General features: G+C 42.9%; 1 protein-coding gene across 1 annotated transcript; it reads left to right on the forward strand.

The window, feature by feature from the left end:
• The first annotated feature begins 1,527 nt into the window (after window positions 1-1,527).
• On the forward strand, window positions 1,528-6,259 carry LOC127477242 (bone morphogenetic protein 7-like). The gene is made up of 5 exons (XM_051801279.1): window positions 1,528-1,822; window positions 1,979-2,118; window positions 2,677-2,793; window positions 3,977-4,178; window positions 5,811-6,259. The coding sequence occupies exons 1-5, from the start codon at window positions 1,528-1,530 to the stop codon at window positions 6,257-6,259; spliced, it is 1,203 nt and encodes a 400-aa protein (XP_051657239.1).
• Window positions 6,260-17,871: the final 11,612 nt, after the last annotated feature.

Consider the following 17,871-nt stretch of genomic DNA (forward strand, 5'->3'; position numbering starts at 1 on the left):
CACTGGTCTGATTAACCTACCACTGCTTCTCATTTTCCTCCATTAGTCTTCTGCACCTCATGTGGCAAACTGGATCAGCAGCCTTGTGTCCTGGTGGAAAAAACAAACAAACAAAACAAACAAACAAAAAAAAGGGGGCGAAAAGCCAAAAACATAACATTTATAACTATCCATATTTTTTTAAACATGGCTACAAGAGCTGAAGGCTGGAATGAACAACAGTAGGAGGGAGTTGGAGAACCAAGTGGCCAAGGGCCAAGGAACTTCAGCATTAGGACGACGCGAGGTGAGTGCTTCCTCTGTCAGAGCTGTTTGAACACTCCAGATGAAACTTTGTTTTCAAATGGCTAATTTGGGACTGTGTGGAGCTTTAGCGTCTTTGTCTCCACCTTATTCTCCTATGGATCCACATGCTTGCTCAGTGCAAATATTCCTAACATAGTGCACCTGAGCAGAGGAGCCAGTAGACATTTCTACCTGCCCCACAACCTGCCTCCCACTGCTTTCCTGCCTGGAAAGGGAACACAGTGCAATGTGTCACAAGCAGAACAGGCACTACTGTATGAACCATCAGGAATGTATAATTGCTCCTCTCTAAGTTGCCAGACCGCCTTCAAAAGGACTTGTATGCAGGATGCTTAAGGTTTGAGTGGGTGTGTTTGGGGGATTTGGGGGTTTGTGGGGATTTGTTTTGGGGCTTTTTTCAGGAAGGGGGATGGAATCCTCTTCATCAATCAGTGGGTGGGGGAAAAAAAGCAAATTCTTCAAAGCTGGTTGACTCTGCATTTATTTAAGCCCTAAAATTGCTCTCCAGAATCTGTATGCCTCTCCCCATCCTTAATTACTTCGAACCTTGGCTGCTCTTGCTGCACTGCAATAGCAGAACCCCCGACTCTGTCCCTAAACCCTCCCCCTGGGCAGCTGTAGGGCCAGAGTTGGAGACTCAGGTGACTGCAGCAGGTTCTGTCCCGCAGCCCAGCCCATCCCGCCCTGGTAGCGGGGCCCGCACCGGCGGGGCTGCCCGAGGCTGGGAGGTGCCGAGGCTCGGGGATTCCACAGGCTGGGAGGTGCCGAGGCTCACGCCCGTGGCCCACTGTACTTTTTCATTGCTGCGGCCACGACAGGAAACAGCACCTGGGCTCAGCAATGCCCAAATCAAAGCCTTTTTCGAGGGGAGAGGAAGGTGGATGTAAAGGACAGTATTTTCACGAGTGCGGTGTTCCTCGCACATCCCTGGCCACCATGCCCCCGGCAGCCAGAGCCACCCGCGCCCGGCCGGCGACCCCTCTGATGTCAACGAGCGATGCCCCATCGAGCCCTTAAGAGCCCTTGATGGCCGGGGCGCGGCGCGGCCGCCCATGCCCGGGGCCCCTGTCCCTGAGGGCTGCGCGCCCTGCCCGGCGCTCCGCGCACTCCCCTGGCCGCGCTCAGCCGGGCCGGGCCGGGCCGGGCCCGCACAAGGGCCGCTGCCCCCTCAGCGCCGCGCGGGGCACCCGAGGCGGCCTCGCCGAGCCCGCGGTGCCGTCCATGGCGGCCCGCCCGCCCTGCCCGGCGCTGCGCCTGTGCCTGGCCGCGCTGCTGAGCCTGCGGGCGGCCAGCGCCCTGCCCCTGGCCCCCGGCCCGCGGGGCGAGGTGCAAGCGGCGGCTTTGCAGCGGCTGCGGGAGGTGTTCGACATCGAGGAGCTGCCGCCCGACTTGCTGCCCCGCAAGAAGCCGCCGCAGTTCATGGTGGATCTCTTCAACAAGGTGGCCGACGCCAACGGCATCACCCGCGCCCCGGGGCTGCTGCAGGGAGACGTGGTGCGGAGCTTCGAGGACAGAGGTGGGGCGGGGGGTGAATCCCCACGGCAGAGCGGCCGCCGTGCCCGCTGCGGGGCCCCCGCACCGCCCGGCCGGCGGCACACGGGCTCAGAGCCGGCGGGGTACGCGGCTGGTGCCGCCGGGGCTGGCCGTGTTCCCAAAGGAGGGTCTTTTCCAGTTCGCGTGGACCAGCACCACTTCTACTTCGATATCAGCGCGATGGAGAAGGGCGAGCAGATGCTGAAGGCAGAGTTCAGGGTCTTCAAGCTCAAGATGGCACGTGTGTCCAGAAGGTCCGACGTGAAACACTTCTGCAAAGTAAGTGGTAAAATAGGTAAACACTTAATTGTGTTATACCAGTGTCAGACCTATCATACCATACTTTTCTGGGATTTTAGATGTTTCCAAATTCGAATAGAACTTTATCTGCGTGAGCTGTTCTGAAAAATAATAATAGCAACCAGGGATTCATAAGAAAACAGGAAGGATAAGGATTCTGATATTGAGTGTATATTTCTCTGGCAAAGAGCAGGATGGGACTTTTTACAAACCTGAAGGCAAAGATGTGGAGAAACAGAATACTTTGAAGGTATTAGGTGTTCAAAATAGAATAGGAATGGTCAGGTTATTTTCCTGTAGTATCAAACAGTTTGGCATCCTGCCTCTGAACTCATCTAGAAGTACATGTATGTAGTGATAATTGTTTTCTCTGTTAAACTGTCCAGTCCAAAACCTACTTTTTGCCTTATTTAGAATGATGGTAAAGAATTACAATTATGATGTAGCAGAAATGTACATAATCTTCATATTTCTTGTTTTGCTGGAAGAACAATTGGATTAATTTCTTATTGTTTTTGTTGTATTGCTCTTATCAAGGTGGAAGTGTATGAGCTCTTGGAGAGTGGAAGTAAGCCACAGAAAAAACATCTAATCGCATCAAGATTATTGTCCCTGTACACAGAAGGCTGGGAAGTCTTCAATGTCACGCAGACAGTAAGCAGAGAAGTCTGACTTCACTTTATTTCTAAATTTCTTACGGTGACAGCTCATAACACCAGCATTGCCATTCTGCTGAGGTTTGTGGTCAATTCAAACTGAAGAGGGAGAAGCTTTCTCTCTACACTTAGAAGTACACCTGGTGCTACCTGAATTAAAGTGTTTATATGCTGCTAGCAGCACAGGCATGGTGAGAATTGAGTAACCCAAACCTAACCGATGGAGGGACATCAGGCCAAGTATGTTGTTGTGATAAAAACAATAATGTGTTAGTCCTTAGACTGCCAAAGGATTTGGCACTGATGGTGTACCAAAAGTAAGTTTTCATTTCTCCTTCTTATCCTGGCGACATTTCTGTAGAGCAGTCGTTGTGTTTCTGGAATTTATTATACTACTTGGATTGCTTTTCATTTAACTTTCTCTGTACACTTCTTTATTTGTTAGCTTCAAGATTTGTTTTGTAGATATCCATAAACTACAACGGTAGTAGGTGAACGCCTTTCCATGGCAAAAAAAAGCCACACATGGTTTAAGACAAACATTTTTGGGGGTTTAAAACTGTGCTCTGTGACAGTGGTTTTTGTTGCCTAAGCTTTATGATCCGACTAAACAGTGTGCTTGGATGGTTGGTCAAATTGCATCTTAAGTCATGATATTCCTGCTTGAGAATGGCCTGGCCATATCTATTAGTGTGTAATTATAACAATTAGATAAGAAAATATGCTTGATTGCAAGTTAATTTCTTCAAATGCCACATTTGTTAAATTTAAATGAGTCTTAACGATATGAAAAGTCTGGAGGGTTCATATTATTCTGTTGAGATTGTTATGAAAAATATATATCTGGTGAAGGTCAAAGAGTGTTTATTTTAATATTAATACTTACACTCATTTATTCACTGGTAAATTCTGTGACATTAATTATCTTGCTGTAAATATAGGTTTGGGATATGCATATTTTGTATTTTTACATTTTCTATTTTTAAGTGCTGAATTACTGATTTAAATATTAAACTCAATGGACTCTCAGCTATACAGTTATCTCAATTCTGTCACAATATATATCCCTATACTCTCATAGCTTGTTGCCTGTTCCCTTTTCCTAATATAAACATTGCTTAATCACAATGCTGTAATAGGAATATTGAAACAATATTATTTTGCTTCCCTGTCGCTACCAGGTTTCCAAGTGGGTTGGAAACAGCAGCTCCAACCATGGCTTATTGTTAACAACGACACACGTATTCAACAATAGAATTGAACACAACCTGATTAAGTTTGCCAAGAGCCAGGACACTTTGCAGGAGAGTAGAAATGCTCTCCTTGTTCTCTTCACTAACAGTAACAAACAGAGGTCTCCCAGCTTTGTACTGTCCTCCACAAGTAAGTTCACTCGAGTTTTAGAGTATGAACTGTCTGTTCAGCTTCTGATACCTCCTGCTACCTCATGTATACCTAACCTCAGCTATTTACTTGCAGTGTTGAACATGTTTGAAGTTCAGCTTTGTCACTTATCAGAGTTTAATTTGATAGTTCTCAATAGTAGATCACCCAGCATCTTAAGTTGCCTCTCCCCTGAGAAAAACTGAGTTTGCAGGAAATATTCATAATGCCTACGGGGAACCTGGTTTATTTTTTTGTAAAGGGATGTGTGTTCTATTTTTTTAAGTACTATTTATATTATTTTTGTGGTGGTGAAAATTGTATATTAGGTTTAGACTGGAAAAGCTTGAAAAATTTCGTGAAAATGCTGGTAAAGTATCTGTAAGTAGAGTTATTAAGTGTAATTTTCAAGAGTGAAAGAGGTTGTAAATAAGCAATTTGAACCTCTCTGTCCTTGGCTTGGTTTTTAAGCACCTATTTAACTTCAGTGACTAATTAGCATTGTGACAAAAGGCTGCTTTCATCAAAGACAACGCCCTTATGCCTTAAATTACAAAACAGTGTCTTACCTCTCCCACTACTCTTCCGTGTAAAACGAACACAGACTGGATTTTTAGGGCCTGATAAATGCAAAGAGCAAAAGTTGGGAGGAAGGGCAAAAATAATGCAGTTCTGGCTTTGCAGGCTTTTCTGGTAAACGGTCGTATTTGAATATCAGAAAGAAGCTAGGTAGGACTTGGATCAAAATTAAGAAGTAGATAGTGAAATTGATTAAAAATAAAAATGAGGTTGGCCTGTTTATTTTTGTTTTCCAAAGAAAAATTAATAATGAAATCCTAGATCCCAATTTAATGAGAATCAAGCTCTGCATGGGATACTGTGCCAAGACTGAGAAATTTCTCAATGAAGAAACTCCCTAGACCTACCTACTGTTTGTGGTCAGTGACTACACAGATTGTTCTTCTACATATCAGTGAGTTTCAGCCTCTGTAGATGGATCTTGAGGTCTCCGTGGATCTCAAGGCTTCTCAGAAGACACTTCAGAAAGCACCCTATTATCAGTAAGCTTTATTCCTTAGCAGAGTTCTGTAAACCTGGTGGTGATTTTTTCAGATCAAAAAATTGAAAAATATATTTTTTAAAATGTTACTTTACACATTATCAGGTTACTGTACACTCTGTTTTGCAAGTGTACCAGTAGAGTTTGTGGGAGAATACTGGAGAGAAAGAGGCTGTGATCTCCACCCTCAGTTAACACTGCTCAGCATAATGTGTGTTGTAGGAGTGGCTGTATGAAGACTGTTAATACCATTCTGACCAGATTCAGCCCTGAAGAGGGACTGTGGAGTTCACAAAATGTGTTTTGTAGATAACTGAGTTTTTCCTTTCTATTTCTGCTGAATTGGGGCACTTTTTTCACACAAAGTTAAATGCAAGATTTGACAGGTTTGGAAATATGGCTGAAATGGCAATTGAATACACACCCCTTCTGGTACTTTCACAGGTCAACTGCCATTTCAAAATCTACTCTGAAGGCTTTGATGTAGATTTATGGAATGTATTTTCATGCAGAATACTGTACTTAGTAAATGAATTTCATTTGTGAAATATTAACACAGAACTTCCTTTCAGAATCAGAAATAAACCCTGACAAAATTGATAGTTCACATGTGCTTCATGAAACTGATGTCATCAAAAGCAGCAGTGCAAGCATGGGCAGGAGACCTCGAGCTGCCCCAGTCCCTTCTGCCAAAAGCCAGGTAACAGCATGTCATCGAAGGGAACTCTATGTAGACTTCCGTGCTATTGGCTGGTCAGGATGGATTATTCATCCGAGTGGATACAACGCATTTTATTGCAGAGGGTCCTGTCTCTTCCCTTTGGGGGAAAGTCTGAATGCAACAAACCATGCTACAGTTCAGTCCATTGTCCATACACTGAAACTGTCTCAAGATGTCAGCATGCCTTGCTGTGTACCAGATCAATTGAAGTCCCTCAACCTTCTCTACTTTGATGACAAAGAGAATGTCATCCTTAAAAATTATAAAGACATGGTGGCAACAAGGTGTGGTTGTCATTAGCAGGTCCTCTTTTTGTCTGCATTTGGTGTGCACCTGGATTCAGTTCCCTATTTGTCACTGAAGATACCAGAAGAGATGGTATTTCAGCTTACAGGGCAGGAGAGCCAGAAACTTATCTGTACATTAAATCCTTTTCCTCTTACCATGGCTCTGTGGAAAGGTGGCTGACTTTCAAAGAGTTGTGAACTTCAAGACCTCCATGGAGAGCTCTTGGAGTGCCTGTACACCAGAGGAAACTATTAAAATCAGGACTTCCTATGTGAAGGAGTTGAAACAGATCAAGTTGACTGTTCAAATTAAGGTCTTGTTCTGTATATTAATGCTCAGAATTTTCTGTGATTTAACAGGTGTGGTATCCTACCTCAATCCAGGATGGGGTGTAGGTGTCTTAGTAACACAACCTTATTCAGTTTTGGCTGCATGATCCAGTAGGGATGTACATTCCTACATTGAGCTTTCAGGGTTTTTGCCCACAGCTCATCTTGGAGGCCTCTACCACCTGCTGATGATGCATTATTGGGAAAAGCACTTCTTCCCTGTGCTTTATGCAGCTCTACCAAATGCAGAAACCTCCTTGTAAGTCCCCATGGTACTTGCTAGCCAGTCTGAGGGAATGCAAAAGTCAGTATTTGTCTGGGAATCAGCACATTTGGCTTCTAACTCAGGGCTGCAACTCTGTATAATGAAGGGTCAACCAGTTCCTCTGTAAAATTATTCTCTTCCACCATGGTCTGCTGTGGCTATTCAGCTGTGTGGCACCAGAGATTGTCTTTGTGTGTTTGCACAGTGGTTGTACAATGGGATCCTACAATCCAGAATACTCATAGTTTAGCAGGAAGAAAACCATTAAGCTTTGGAGGTCCATGGGAACATGCTGGATGCTGGCCTGGTCCTGTGTCTGAGGCAAATTTGGTGGAATGTACTCAATGATTCCCTTCCATTCTTCCTTGAAGAATAGGACATAGACTTTTAAGGGGCCCCCTGAGGTCTTTCAGTCTTGCTACAGTTTCATGCAAGTAACTAGCCCAGTTCAGTTCCTCAGTCAATTCACTGAGTTGTACCTTTATCCAGGTTAGGTTTCTTGTGTCTGTTAATCCTTGAAGGAGGCTGATTTCTCACAGAATGTGACATCTCCCATGGATAGAAACTTCATGGAGAATTTTTTTACTCCAATGAGATTTAAAAAAAAAAATATATATATTTATGTGATGTTTTTCTTTCTGTAAATACTGATGTCTATAATAAATTTATTTTATTTAAAACCCAAACACTTTGGGTATATTAACTTAATCTGTAATATAAAATGTTGATTTTTTAAATAAATGTAATGTGACATTGGTCTGTTTTGTATGTTGTATTTGAACCTCCTCCCGAGAGGCCTGAATCAAATACTTCTGCAGAAGACAGGACATTCCCAATGGCTATGGTGAGTACTGTATCTAGTCCTCTGATTCTGTGTCAAGAAGTATAATGGATAAGCAGAATAAATGAGTTTCTCTTCAGGAAGGATCCAGGGATTGTTCCTGAAATGAAAGCATCTTGATCTTGGTGTATGGTCACCCTAGTGAAGTGAAATGCAAATCTGGTAGCAGGGTGGTTCTAACTGCTGCATCAGCCACACCCAGCCATGGCTGGGCAATTGGCATTGGCAAAGGGACCTTGGAAAGCTTAAAGGGTCATAAAGGATCACATTTTACTGGTTTATTTCCCAGGCTGCTCTTTTGCACTTTTCCCTTTTGACTGCAGAAGTACCTGTGATATTTTAAGTCTGTAGGAACCACACCTTGGAGTGGGAAAATGTATCTACAGTGACAGTCCAGACAAGGTCACTTCTGAATGATGACTTCAGCTGATATCAGCTGTGCTTCTTTTGGTAGAGGCCCTAAGAACTGAAGTCATAAGTTTTCACAGCCAAGTAACACTGGAAGAAGGACAGCATTTGGAGCAGACTGGCAGAGGCAGTTTCTGTGTCCAACATACTCATCTTCTGTCCATGCATGACAAATGCTTCCAGCACCATCAACTGTGTATCAGCTTCATCCTTCACTACTCAACCTAGAGAATTGTTCGATTTTTTTTCTAGGATATCTTAATGTGTTTCTTCTTGTTTCAGAATCCAGGAAAAAAAAAAAAAAGGAAAATTTTCTATTGAAAAGCAAGTATGATTAATAAATAAATGATGGGCACACTGAATATTAGCTAACATAGTGCTACCCTACAATAGGTGAAATATGCACAGGCAAGCTAGGAGCACTCAGTAGTTTTGCACACATTAAATTATTTTTTTTCTGCACCACTCAACATAGTCTCATTATGCCCCATTAAACCCTGATAATTAAAACAAAATATATTAGAATTGTTTATCCTGGACTTTGTAAGGAAATGAGGTTCATAATAATGCCAAGGGAAAAAATTTACACTACACCACAACTTGTAATTAGAATAACAATTAAGCACAAGTAAGCTACTTTTTTGTTGCCCTTTTTGTTTTGGGTTGGTTTAGAATAAAGATGAATTTTCTTCTTATTCATTAACTGAAATACGTAAGAATTCCAAAATAAGAAATTCTATACGTTGGAGTCTTGGTTAAATCAGAATATGATATGTTAGGTGACACACCAAACAGCAAACAGGGTTTTAGAGGGAATAGGAGTTGTCTTCAGCATGACCAGTCTGAAAAAGGATTGGTGACTCAAAGTGAGCATTGTTATACCCTGTTGCACCACCTCAGCAGCAGGAGAAAGCACGGCTTGTAGCAAACCCTGTTGTGATGCACTGTACCAAGACCACAAGGAGACCACCTGGCCCTGAAGAGCTGTCCCTGTAAAGAGCAGAAACGAAAAGGAATGAGTGCAGATTTTATATTCAGGCTACCACCAAGAACATCACACCCCAGGAACTGAAATTTGGAGATATATAGATGAAGAGCTACATATTAAAGGACCAAGAACGTTGTGTCATGTCTGCCCTGCCTCCAGCTCCAAGCCTCAGAGAGTACAGCCACAGCAAGGGCCTGCCTGGGCTGGAAGCAGAATGCCCTCAACCATTCCCTGTGGAGCATCTGGACAGTGCTCAGCTCTGCAGCTCGAGGACTGCTGGCTCAGATCTCTGACAGCTCAAGGATCTCTGCATCCTCTCCATAGCATGGGATCAGTGTGATGCTCCTCTAGCAACGCAGCTCATGCTTTGTAACCACAGGCATATGGAAAGTAGTATTTCAAAGGGAGAATGACTCAGACAACCTTAGAAGAGAATCCAACCCCAGGGTTGTGCTCAGCCACACGACAAAACATTTGGTCCAATTTTGGAACTAAAGCGGTCCATGCATGTGAGGTATGTGCAGTCACACTGTACTGCTTAAGGTGAGTAGACCACTAAGCCTGGTCCTGAAAACACCGCAGTGAGATGGCAGTGAGGTGTCAGTATATCGTGGAAGAGAACTAACAGCAGGGAGTACGAATTCAAGAGAGTGGTCTCCTGTTCGGAGAAATGTTTGTTTTAAGGGATTTGTGTGGCACAGCTTTCACAAGGCATAGATGACGGAAAGTACTTGTTGGTACTGAAGCAGGAGGAGGGATAGATACACTGGATGTCTTCGGATGGGCAGAAGGGGGGATGGGCTTGGGGAAATTGGTCTGGGACGGTTTCCTTTGGTGGGACAAGATAAATGTGCCTGCCCTGAGGAAACTGGAGCACAGCAGTGTTGTAAGCAACCGAAAAGCCTCTACTCTACTCTATCCTCTCTGCAGGCTTGAAAATGCTGCTCTATATGAGGCATTCTGTTTGAAACGCTCTATGTTGTTTCCAGACTGCCTAGGGTAGTTACTATAGTTTCTTGTCCTCGGTGTAGGAAATGAGGCAATTTCTTGAAAGACTCGTGAAGGGTAGTACTTATTCATAGTCCTTATTCATAGGACTTTGTCTCCCGGAAAGAGAGGAGTGGCTGGGTGCCTATATAAGTTCCAGGGCTTTCCCACGGATACCGAACCCTGTGGACTATCACCGGTCCCTTTCAGATCACATATGCAAATACAAACATGTATACGTGCGGGTTCTTTCTTGTGTATGCACCCATGTGCCCACGTCTTCAGAGGTAGCCTCACTCCTGCTTTATCCAAATGATGATGCAACTTCTCCATAAACAAGGTGGAGTGCTCAGGCTAATTTGAGAACGTTGCCACATCCAGAAGGTGCATTTCAATGGCTTTGTGCAAAAGTATGTCACACCTAAGCCACTTCTCCCCTTCTGGCCTGAAGTGCAACTCACCGCTAAGGAGAGTAGTTAACAGGTGTAAATTTGCCTTACCTTCGGTGAATGAGACAATTGTGCGTTAAAGCAGCTAATAAAATGTTTTCTTTCTTCCCACTAGGTTTATTGCTAGAGAAGCCATTCACAGAATAGGGGGGACTGCTAACTTTCTGTTGTCACAGGATGTGTGCAGCTTTAGATTCATGCAGATACTAACTGCCCTAATTCAGGCTGAGATCACAGCCTGTCTTGTTCTGGAAAACCAAACCCGCAGGTTTTGCCTGGGAAAATAACCTAATATTGAGAGGTGACTGACCTTTAACTAAAACCACGATTTGGTGATATATAAATCTAGGCCTTGTGACACAAAGCAGCATTAAACCCCAGCACGCTGGTTCAGATCTGCTCACAGAAATCTTGCTTGGTTAAGTATCAGGTTAAATTGAATTGTCAGGCAGCACAAAACCGGTGATAAAAATCAGTATAGACTCTGTAGTGTGATCCACATCGCAAGCAACTGTTTGTCTATGTCAAATTTTCTGCGGAATGTGCTGAGCCAGTGTTGATGGCCAAGCAACTGTGTCTTCAAAACCCACAGACTATAAGAAAAAAGAAGTATAATTTCCCCAAAACACTTGTAAAATTTCCCGGGGTTAAATCAGGCTAAGCATTGGGCCAGCTTTCCTGACAATAAAACCCTAGGGCTGAAGTGCTGCTGTGAATAACTTACCACAATTTTCAGAATAAGCAGTAAATTCTGAGTCTCCACTGCTGGTCCTGGGATTCTCATTTTACTGCTGCAGTCCAGGCTGTAAGTGGAAGGTGTCAAGGTTTTAGTGGCTCAAAATCCGATTTAGAACAGATGGTGATGCAAGAAAGAGAACTGAGAGATAGAAACTGAAACTGATTTCTTGAGAGGAAAGACAGACATTTGCTGTTGGACTTAAGGCATCACCTCTGTTTAGAAAAAATAAGCAAATGTAAACATGTTAGTTAACCCACTCAATATCTAACTTAACTAGATCAACCAATACCTTCTAAGAATTGTTTCAGTTTATTTTCTAAAATTTATGCTTTTTGTATCACAAAAAGATGTGCACCATGTTGGGGGAATGGAAGAAGTTATTTAGTTTTCCACTTGTAAAATACTCCTGTGCTTGATTTACCAACGCTACTTAAGAATTGAATCACATAAAAAAAAATAGCCTGGAAAGGGCCTCTGCTTGTCGCCTGTGTCCAGCCTTCCGGTCAAAGCAGTGTTGACTTCAAAGTCATAGCAGGATGACCAAGACAGCATCAAAATGCCTATCCAGATAACATAAACATGGTGTTGAACCATCTCTGTGCTCATCTAGAGATCTGAGATAAGTTTATTCTACAAAAAAGCCAATTACCCTGTCTTGTTAACACAAGGAGTTGCAGAGAAATCAAGAGAACATGTCTCTGGAAAATGTGAGCTGTTTTCAGGATTTCTTAAAGCTGAGACAACAGTCAACATCTTTGAAAAGCAGGTCATTGTTTTAGTGGCTCTTCATGGATGAGTATCCTGAAACTGGAGAGCTATTTTTGAGACTGTTATATTGTTCACAAATATTTTTTCATCAGAACAAGAGAGAAATAATAATACAACTGATGCATATTTCAAAGGCCAGTTCCTAGAGACTTCCAAGCATCTGAAAAATTCCAAATAAACTGGTTCATTGATGGGAGAATAAGGACCACCCAAAGAAAGTGCAAACCTAAATCTGAAATATCATCTTTTTCAAATTTTAAGCGTGACCTGTGCAGTTCTCAATCTTCTGTTAACTCTGGGTACTGATTAGGCAAAAGGAAATAACTTTTCTGCCTTTGACCAGGTTGAATAATATCCATAATCACATCAAACACTTTATGTGACATCTATTCAATTTTCAAAAACATTGTGTTCTGGTAAGCCAGAGCAGCTGTTTCTGGGGAAAAAAAACAAAAACAAACACAACCAAAACCAAAACAAACAAACTTTTCTCCAAAGGGATGGTTAAATATTTAAGACTTTAACTTACACAGTCTGAGTGTACAACTCTCTTCTGGAGTAGTTGTCCACTATAGACAACTCAAATATATCAATTAATCTTTCTGTATCTCATTTTCCTTCCTTCAAATAATGCTACTGCTTTTCTCACTCTTATAACTGCTCTCTTGGAAATCTTTTCTTCACAAATCTTGGTTAGAAGACTTGTTTTACTGGGAAAGAACACACCTGGGAAGAAATACCTTTGTACGATCAGGCAATCCCCTGAAAACAAGGATTGTTTTGCCTCATCAAATCCTGGCATAGTCCCAGCCTGTGCTTTGAGTCACTTCAAATGGTAAACATAGATTTGGTAAAGGCACAGCTCTAGGCAGAGGATTGATGACTTAATCTTCTATGCCATTAGAAGTGCCACAAGGTACCTTCTAGTTTTCCACGCAAAGGGAAGGCAAGTGTGGTTTATGGGCTGTCTTCTGGGTGTTCACACTGTTCTGGCCAGCTCTGAAAGAAAACATATGGTTGTCTTAGACACAGTCCTGTATAGAGGATGGGAGTGAAGGTCTGTGTGTACCTACATGAAGCTTTTTGTGATCTGGGTTGAGTGAGTATAACACTTGCAGGGACATAAACCCAAGAGGCCCTGGGATCAGGGCTGGCATACTGAATGACTTCTCGGTGCTATGTAATTTAAGGTAATACCCTTCCAGTCTCATGCAGTTCCTTTGCCATGTCATGAAATTTCTATCCAAATCCATCAGTTGCTCAACCCTTGTCCAGGCTTTCATAAGAGACTTTCCTCTCTGATATAGGTTCCTATATCTAAGGGTCATTTAATTGCAGTCCAGACAGCAGCTCTCAAATGAGAAGAAAATATATACCAGTATATGCATACCAGTCTATGTAGTCCCCATTAAAAGGGGGTGGGAAAGACAGGGAGGGGGAGAGAGAGAGAGAGAAATTGAAAGAGAGAGAGAGGGACAAGGTTTGCTTTCTTTGCAAGTGAGAACATGAACGTGAAAGTTCAATAACCAGAATGCATTTGCTTTGTACGTTTTAAACCTGCTGTAGCTACTGTAATCAGCACATGAAGTTGGGTCTAATTGCTACTTTCCAGCTTGACCTAATTGGTGCTCTGATTTGCAGTCACCTACCTCTATCAGTCCATGTTTCATTACATTTTACCCTTGCTCCTGAAATCCTAAAATTCCCATGGGGAAAAATAGACTACAGCGATCCATAGCTTTTGTATGTGAACTGACAATTCTTTCTCCCCTGTAACTTTCATTCATGTATTTCATGAACAATGAAAATACAATGGGTTGACAGAGAGATTTATTAGTTACCCCCAAATACTCCTTATTTAGGCAGGCATAAGTCCTTTTAATTCCCTGGGAGTTTTACTTAAACTCTGAATGAAAACTACAGTGATATAAAATCAGCTTAGAGATATTTTCATAACCTAATTGGGGTGTTTATATTACAAGACTATGTTATTCTCAGTCTCTGCCCATAATTGCAAAGACAAAGTTCTTCGGTGAAGAATGTGTCAGTAATTTTCATGGAAAATGATTTAAAGGAAAGCTTTTGAAATATGGAATCCTCATAGTTTTAGCTTTAAATAAGCATTTCAGTCATCATAAAAAAACCCCTCTAATGTCTCCTGCAGCTTTGATTTCAAACACGCCACATTCTTCATTAAAGCAATCATTGTTAAAACAGAGGGACATAAAGCAACATAGGATTTATTCCTTCATTAAACTGATGATCCGTATATGAAGCCAATTAACATTATGAGTCTGGTGAACATCAAGTGTAAAGAGGTTACAGAAAATTAAAAGCAGTCACCTTGGTCTTTAGATAAAGAAAGAACACTTTTACATTATAAATTATAAGAGTGTCCAAGCGGGACAAATCGGCAAATTTCGTTAATTGGAAAATACATTTTACTGCACATGAATTAGGGTAAAATAACCTTTTAGCTGCTAGCTTTTTTCTGTAATCAGGTATTGAGAATCATGGGAAAGGAGGTGTTTGGACATGGAAAGGCAAAAGACTCGTTTCATCAAACTAAGCCATTCAGACTTCCTTGAGTTCTACGAATGAGCCCCTCAAAGCTCAGTGCTCTGAAGGAAAAGGTCCATTCAGTGATTTTGCTCATCAGTTCAGCCCTAGGTTTTGTCGTTGTGGATGAAAAATAAGAGGTGTGTTTGTGTGTGCAGCACAGGAACAGTTCTGCTGTCAGACAGACACAATCAGCAGAATGTCCATCCAGAATTATATTTAGTTGGGCTTTTTCTTGCAGACCTAGTAACTAATATTGATGTCACTCTAAATATTCATAGTAACAATAACAGTAATAATAACAGTAATAAAAATTAAGTTTATGAGGGAGACTTTAAGGACTTTACATAACAAGGGAATTTTCTTCTGAAATATTGTAGCTCTGTACGTTATTTCATTCTACAGCTTATTTTTAGTGCTTGCCTTTGGCAGCTGGATGAGAGGACCCACCAGAGAAACATGGTCCCAAGCAATTTAGTGGGTATGTTTTCCACTGTGGTCCCAGCTTCGCAGGAAAGCGTCTACCGCACGGAGAGACCCAGAAGCAGCCCTGCCAGCATCCTTCCCCCGGAGCAGGGACTAGCCCCGGTGCGCCCCGGCGGGCGGTGCGGGAGGAGCGGCGGGCGCTCTCCGCGGTGCTGAAGCGCCACCGCCGCCCCTGGGCTCCGGCCACCCGAGAGCAGCGCCCAGGACTCCCCTGCGCTAACTTTTAATTATGTCAACCCCACGTTTCGAGCATTAAAATTAAACAGACATCGAGCTGGCGAGGGGTGGGGGATTATATATTGCTTAGTTATCTCCTTGTTTTGCAGCTGCTGCTCCTTGGGAGAAAGTTGAGTCTCGGCCGGCTCCGAGTCCTTCTATTTCTGTTTAAAAAGCGGCGACTTGGAGCACTTCCCCGTGCTCCATTCCGCCCTCTCTGCCTCCTGCAATACGCTGAACTTGCAGGCTTCAAACTGCTGGGGAAAGTGAGTCTTGGAGCCAAACCAGCAATGCAGCCCCTGACTAGAGCAAGGCCTGAGAGTGCCATAATGAAGTTATTATTATTTTATTAGGGGTTCTTATGATAAAACACTGTCTCATTCCTCTCTTCCCGATGTCAGACAAAAGTCACTTCTGTCTCCGTGCAAAGGGATCCTACAGTGCTGGCCCTGTGTGCATTTTAAAGCTCAGGATGGAGAGGCTGGCAGGGGAGACCCAGGCAGCACCTCTGGGTTACGTTCTTCTTTTTAAGGTTCCTTGACCTAAAGCTTATGCTGCTATTTTAAGGAGGTCAGTTGGCTTCAGAACACTGGTCTTTGATCTTGCACGGTGCTGTAGAAGCAGTCTCGATTGGTACTATACTTTGCTGCTCAGAGACTTTCCTGGATGGTGAGTCAATATCTGTTGTCAAACAAAGATATTCATAAAAGTGTTTATGTTAATGTGTAGACATGTAAATAAATATGTGTATATATAAATATATAAACACATGAATGCAGCTTTCTAAATCTGTTACTAGTATGATAAAATCGTAAGTCAGCGGACAAGATCAGATCAAATCAATTTGGATCTCAAGTACAATTAATTTTTGCCTTGTTTTGCTAAAATAATGCTTTGCAGGGCTGAAACATAACTTCAACTTGAATATATATTAGGGGAATTTCCACATCTATGCCAAGTGTCAAGGCAGATAGAGCAGGTGATATTTCTAAGGCTTATTTGTGTTTATATAATGAGATCATATGTGCAAAATAACTTTCCAAAGACATCATCTATTCAAAATCTCTATTTCTGCACCTGTATTGTCTGTATCCATCTCCTTTGCTCTGGTATGAACGTGCTATGTCTTTAAACTCCCATCAGATCTAAGAGAGCCTGTGTAGATTTGCTCGCCCTTCCTGCACAGAACATTACAATGTTTATAAAATATTAAATTTGTGTAGTCTGCCGGAGAAGCAATTGTTCCAAAATAAAATCAGCAGTCTAGACGAAACATAGACACCAGAACTTATCAACAGTTGTCTGACTTACATCTTCTGATGCATCTTGAGTGGGTCATAATACCAACTTTATTTTCAGTGGTGCATAAATTAATTACACGCATTTAATAACCAAAATATCATTATATTCCCCCTTTAATATCATAAAGGCTTTACGCCAGGGAAGCACTTAATGTGCAGGGGGCCATAACAGGCTATTATCCTTGTGTAATGCTATTACAGAACCAATTATGCGCCATTATACTTGCTTTTTTTGCAGTTTATGTGATTTGATCCAATCCCGCGTCCCTGACTTGAAAATTTCATCTGGGTACTTTAAAGTCTAATTTTCACCCGGGCTGAGGCAAGGGCCATCTCTCTCCGCTGAGCCTATGTCTCGGATGCATTTTAAAAGTAATTGCGCAGGGTCCCGCCGCATATCATTTGCAGACGGGAAGCGAGCATAAATCCAGAGACCCCTCGCTGCGAACAAAATCAAACTTTGCCGTGGTACGATCGCTTGGAAAGGCGAGGCGTGTGCAGAGCGACCCCCCAAAACCCATCCGGCGGCAATTACCCGGCGCTCCGGCAGCCCGGGGTGCGGGCGGCGCGCAGCGCTCGGCGCGGAGGGGCCCCCCCGGCCCCGCACCCCGGGGCACCCCGGGGCGGAGGGGGGACACGCCGGGGGCCGCGAGCCCCGGAGCGCCCAGCGCTAGGAAAATAATGGGATTGTGTTGCTGCCGTTCACATTCCTGGCGTTTGCTGAGAAATGACGGTTTTTTCTTTTCATCCTTTCCACCCCCCCCCCTGCTCTGCACACCACGTGGGCCATTTGTAGGGCCCAATAGACCTATCCAAGTTACTCACTGTAGACAGCGCTGGAAATAATCAGATTAAGGCCAATTATGCGTGAGATTATAAAGGCAAGTGCTGAGAGGCAGAGCATGCTGTAGACAGATATAAAGACATCTGGCCACTTCCAGAACTCCACAGAGCCCTTCTGTCTCTGAAGCCAACAACTCACAGCGCCTTATTCTAAAGCAAAATACCCCCAAACCTTACCGGTGATTTTTACGTCTGTTCGGTTTAGGTATGGATTACTATATTCATTTGACTTCTGGATATTTTTTTTATGACTGCATATAAATTTGAATAGTTGTTTGGTGGTTTGGCTTTTTTTTTTTTTTTTTTTTTTTCCGAGGACATTGGTTTCCAACCTGAACATGGCTCTCCGTTGCTTTAAAAAGAAGACAGCTTTTAGGTTTTATTGCTGTTTCATTTAGGCAGAATAATTTAGATTTTTTTTTTAAGCGGTTCTACAAACATCTTT

Source organism: Manacus candei, unplaced genomic scaffold (assembly GCF_025592945.1).
Source record: "Manacus candei isolate 608988 ecotype Guabito, Panama unplaced genomic scaffold, ASM2559294v1 h1tg000050l, whole genome shotgun sequence".
NCBI lineage: Eukaryota > Metazoa > Chordata > Aves > Passeriformes > Pipridae > Manacus > Manacus candei.

Bases quoted from the DNA above. Each gene is read 5' to 3' on its own strand.
- LOC127477242 (XM_051801279.1), top strand. From the start codon at position 1,528: ATGGCGGCCCGCCCGCCCTGCCCGGCGCTGCGCCTGTGCCTGGCCGCG. The intron at 2,119-2,676 runs GTAAGTGGTAAA...GCTCTTATCAAG, and splicing joins ACGTGAAACACTTCTGCAAA to GTGGAAGTGTATGAGCTCTT. The intron at 2,794-3,976 runs GTAAGCAGAGAA...TGTCGCTACCAG, and splicing joins TCTTCAATGTCACGCAGACA to GTTTCCAAGTGGGTTGGAAA.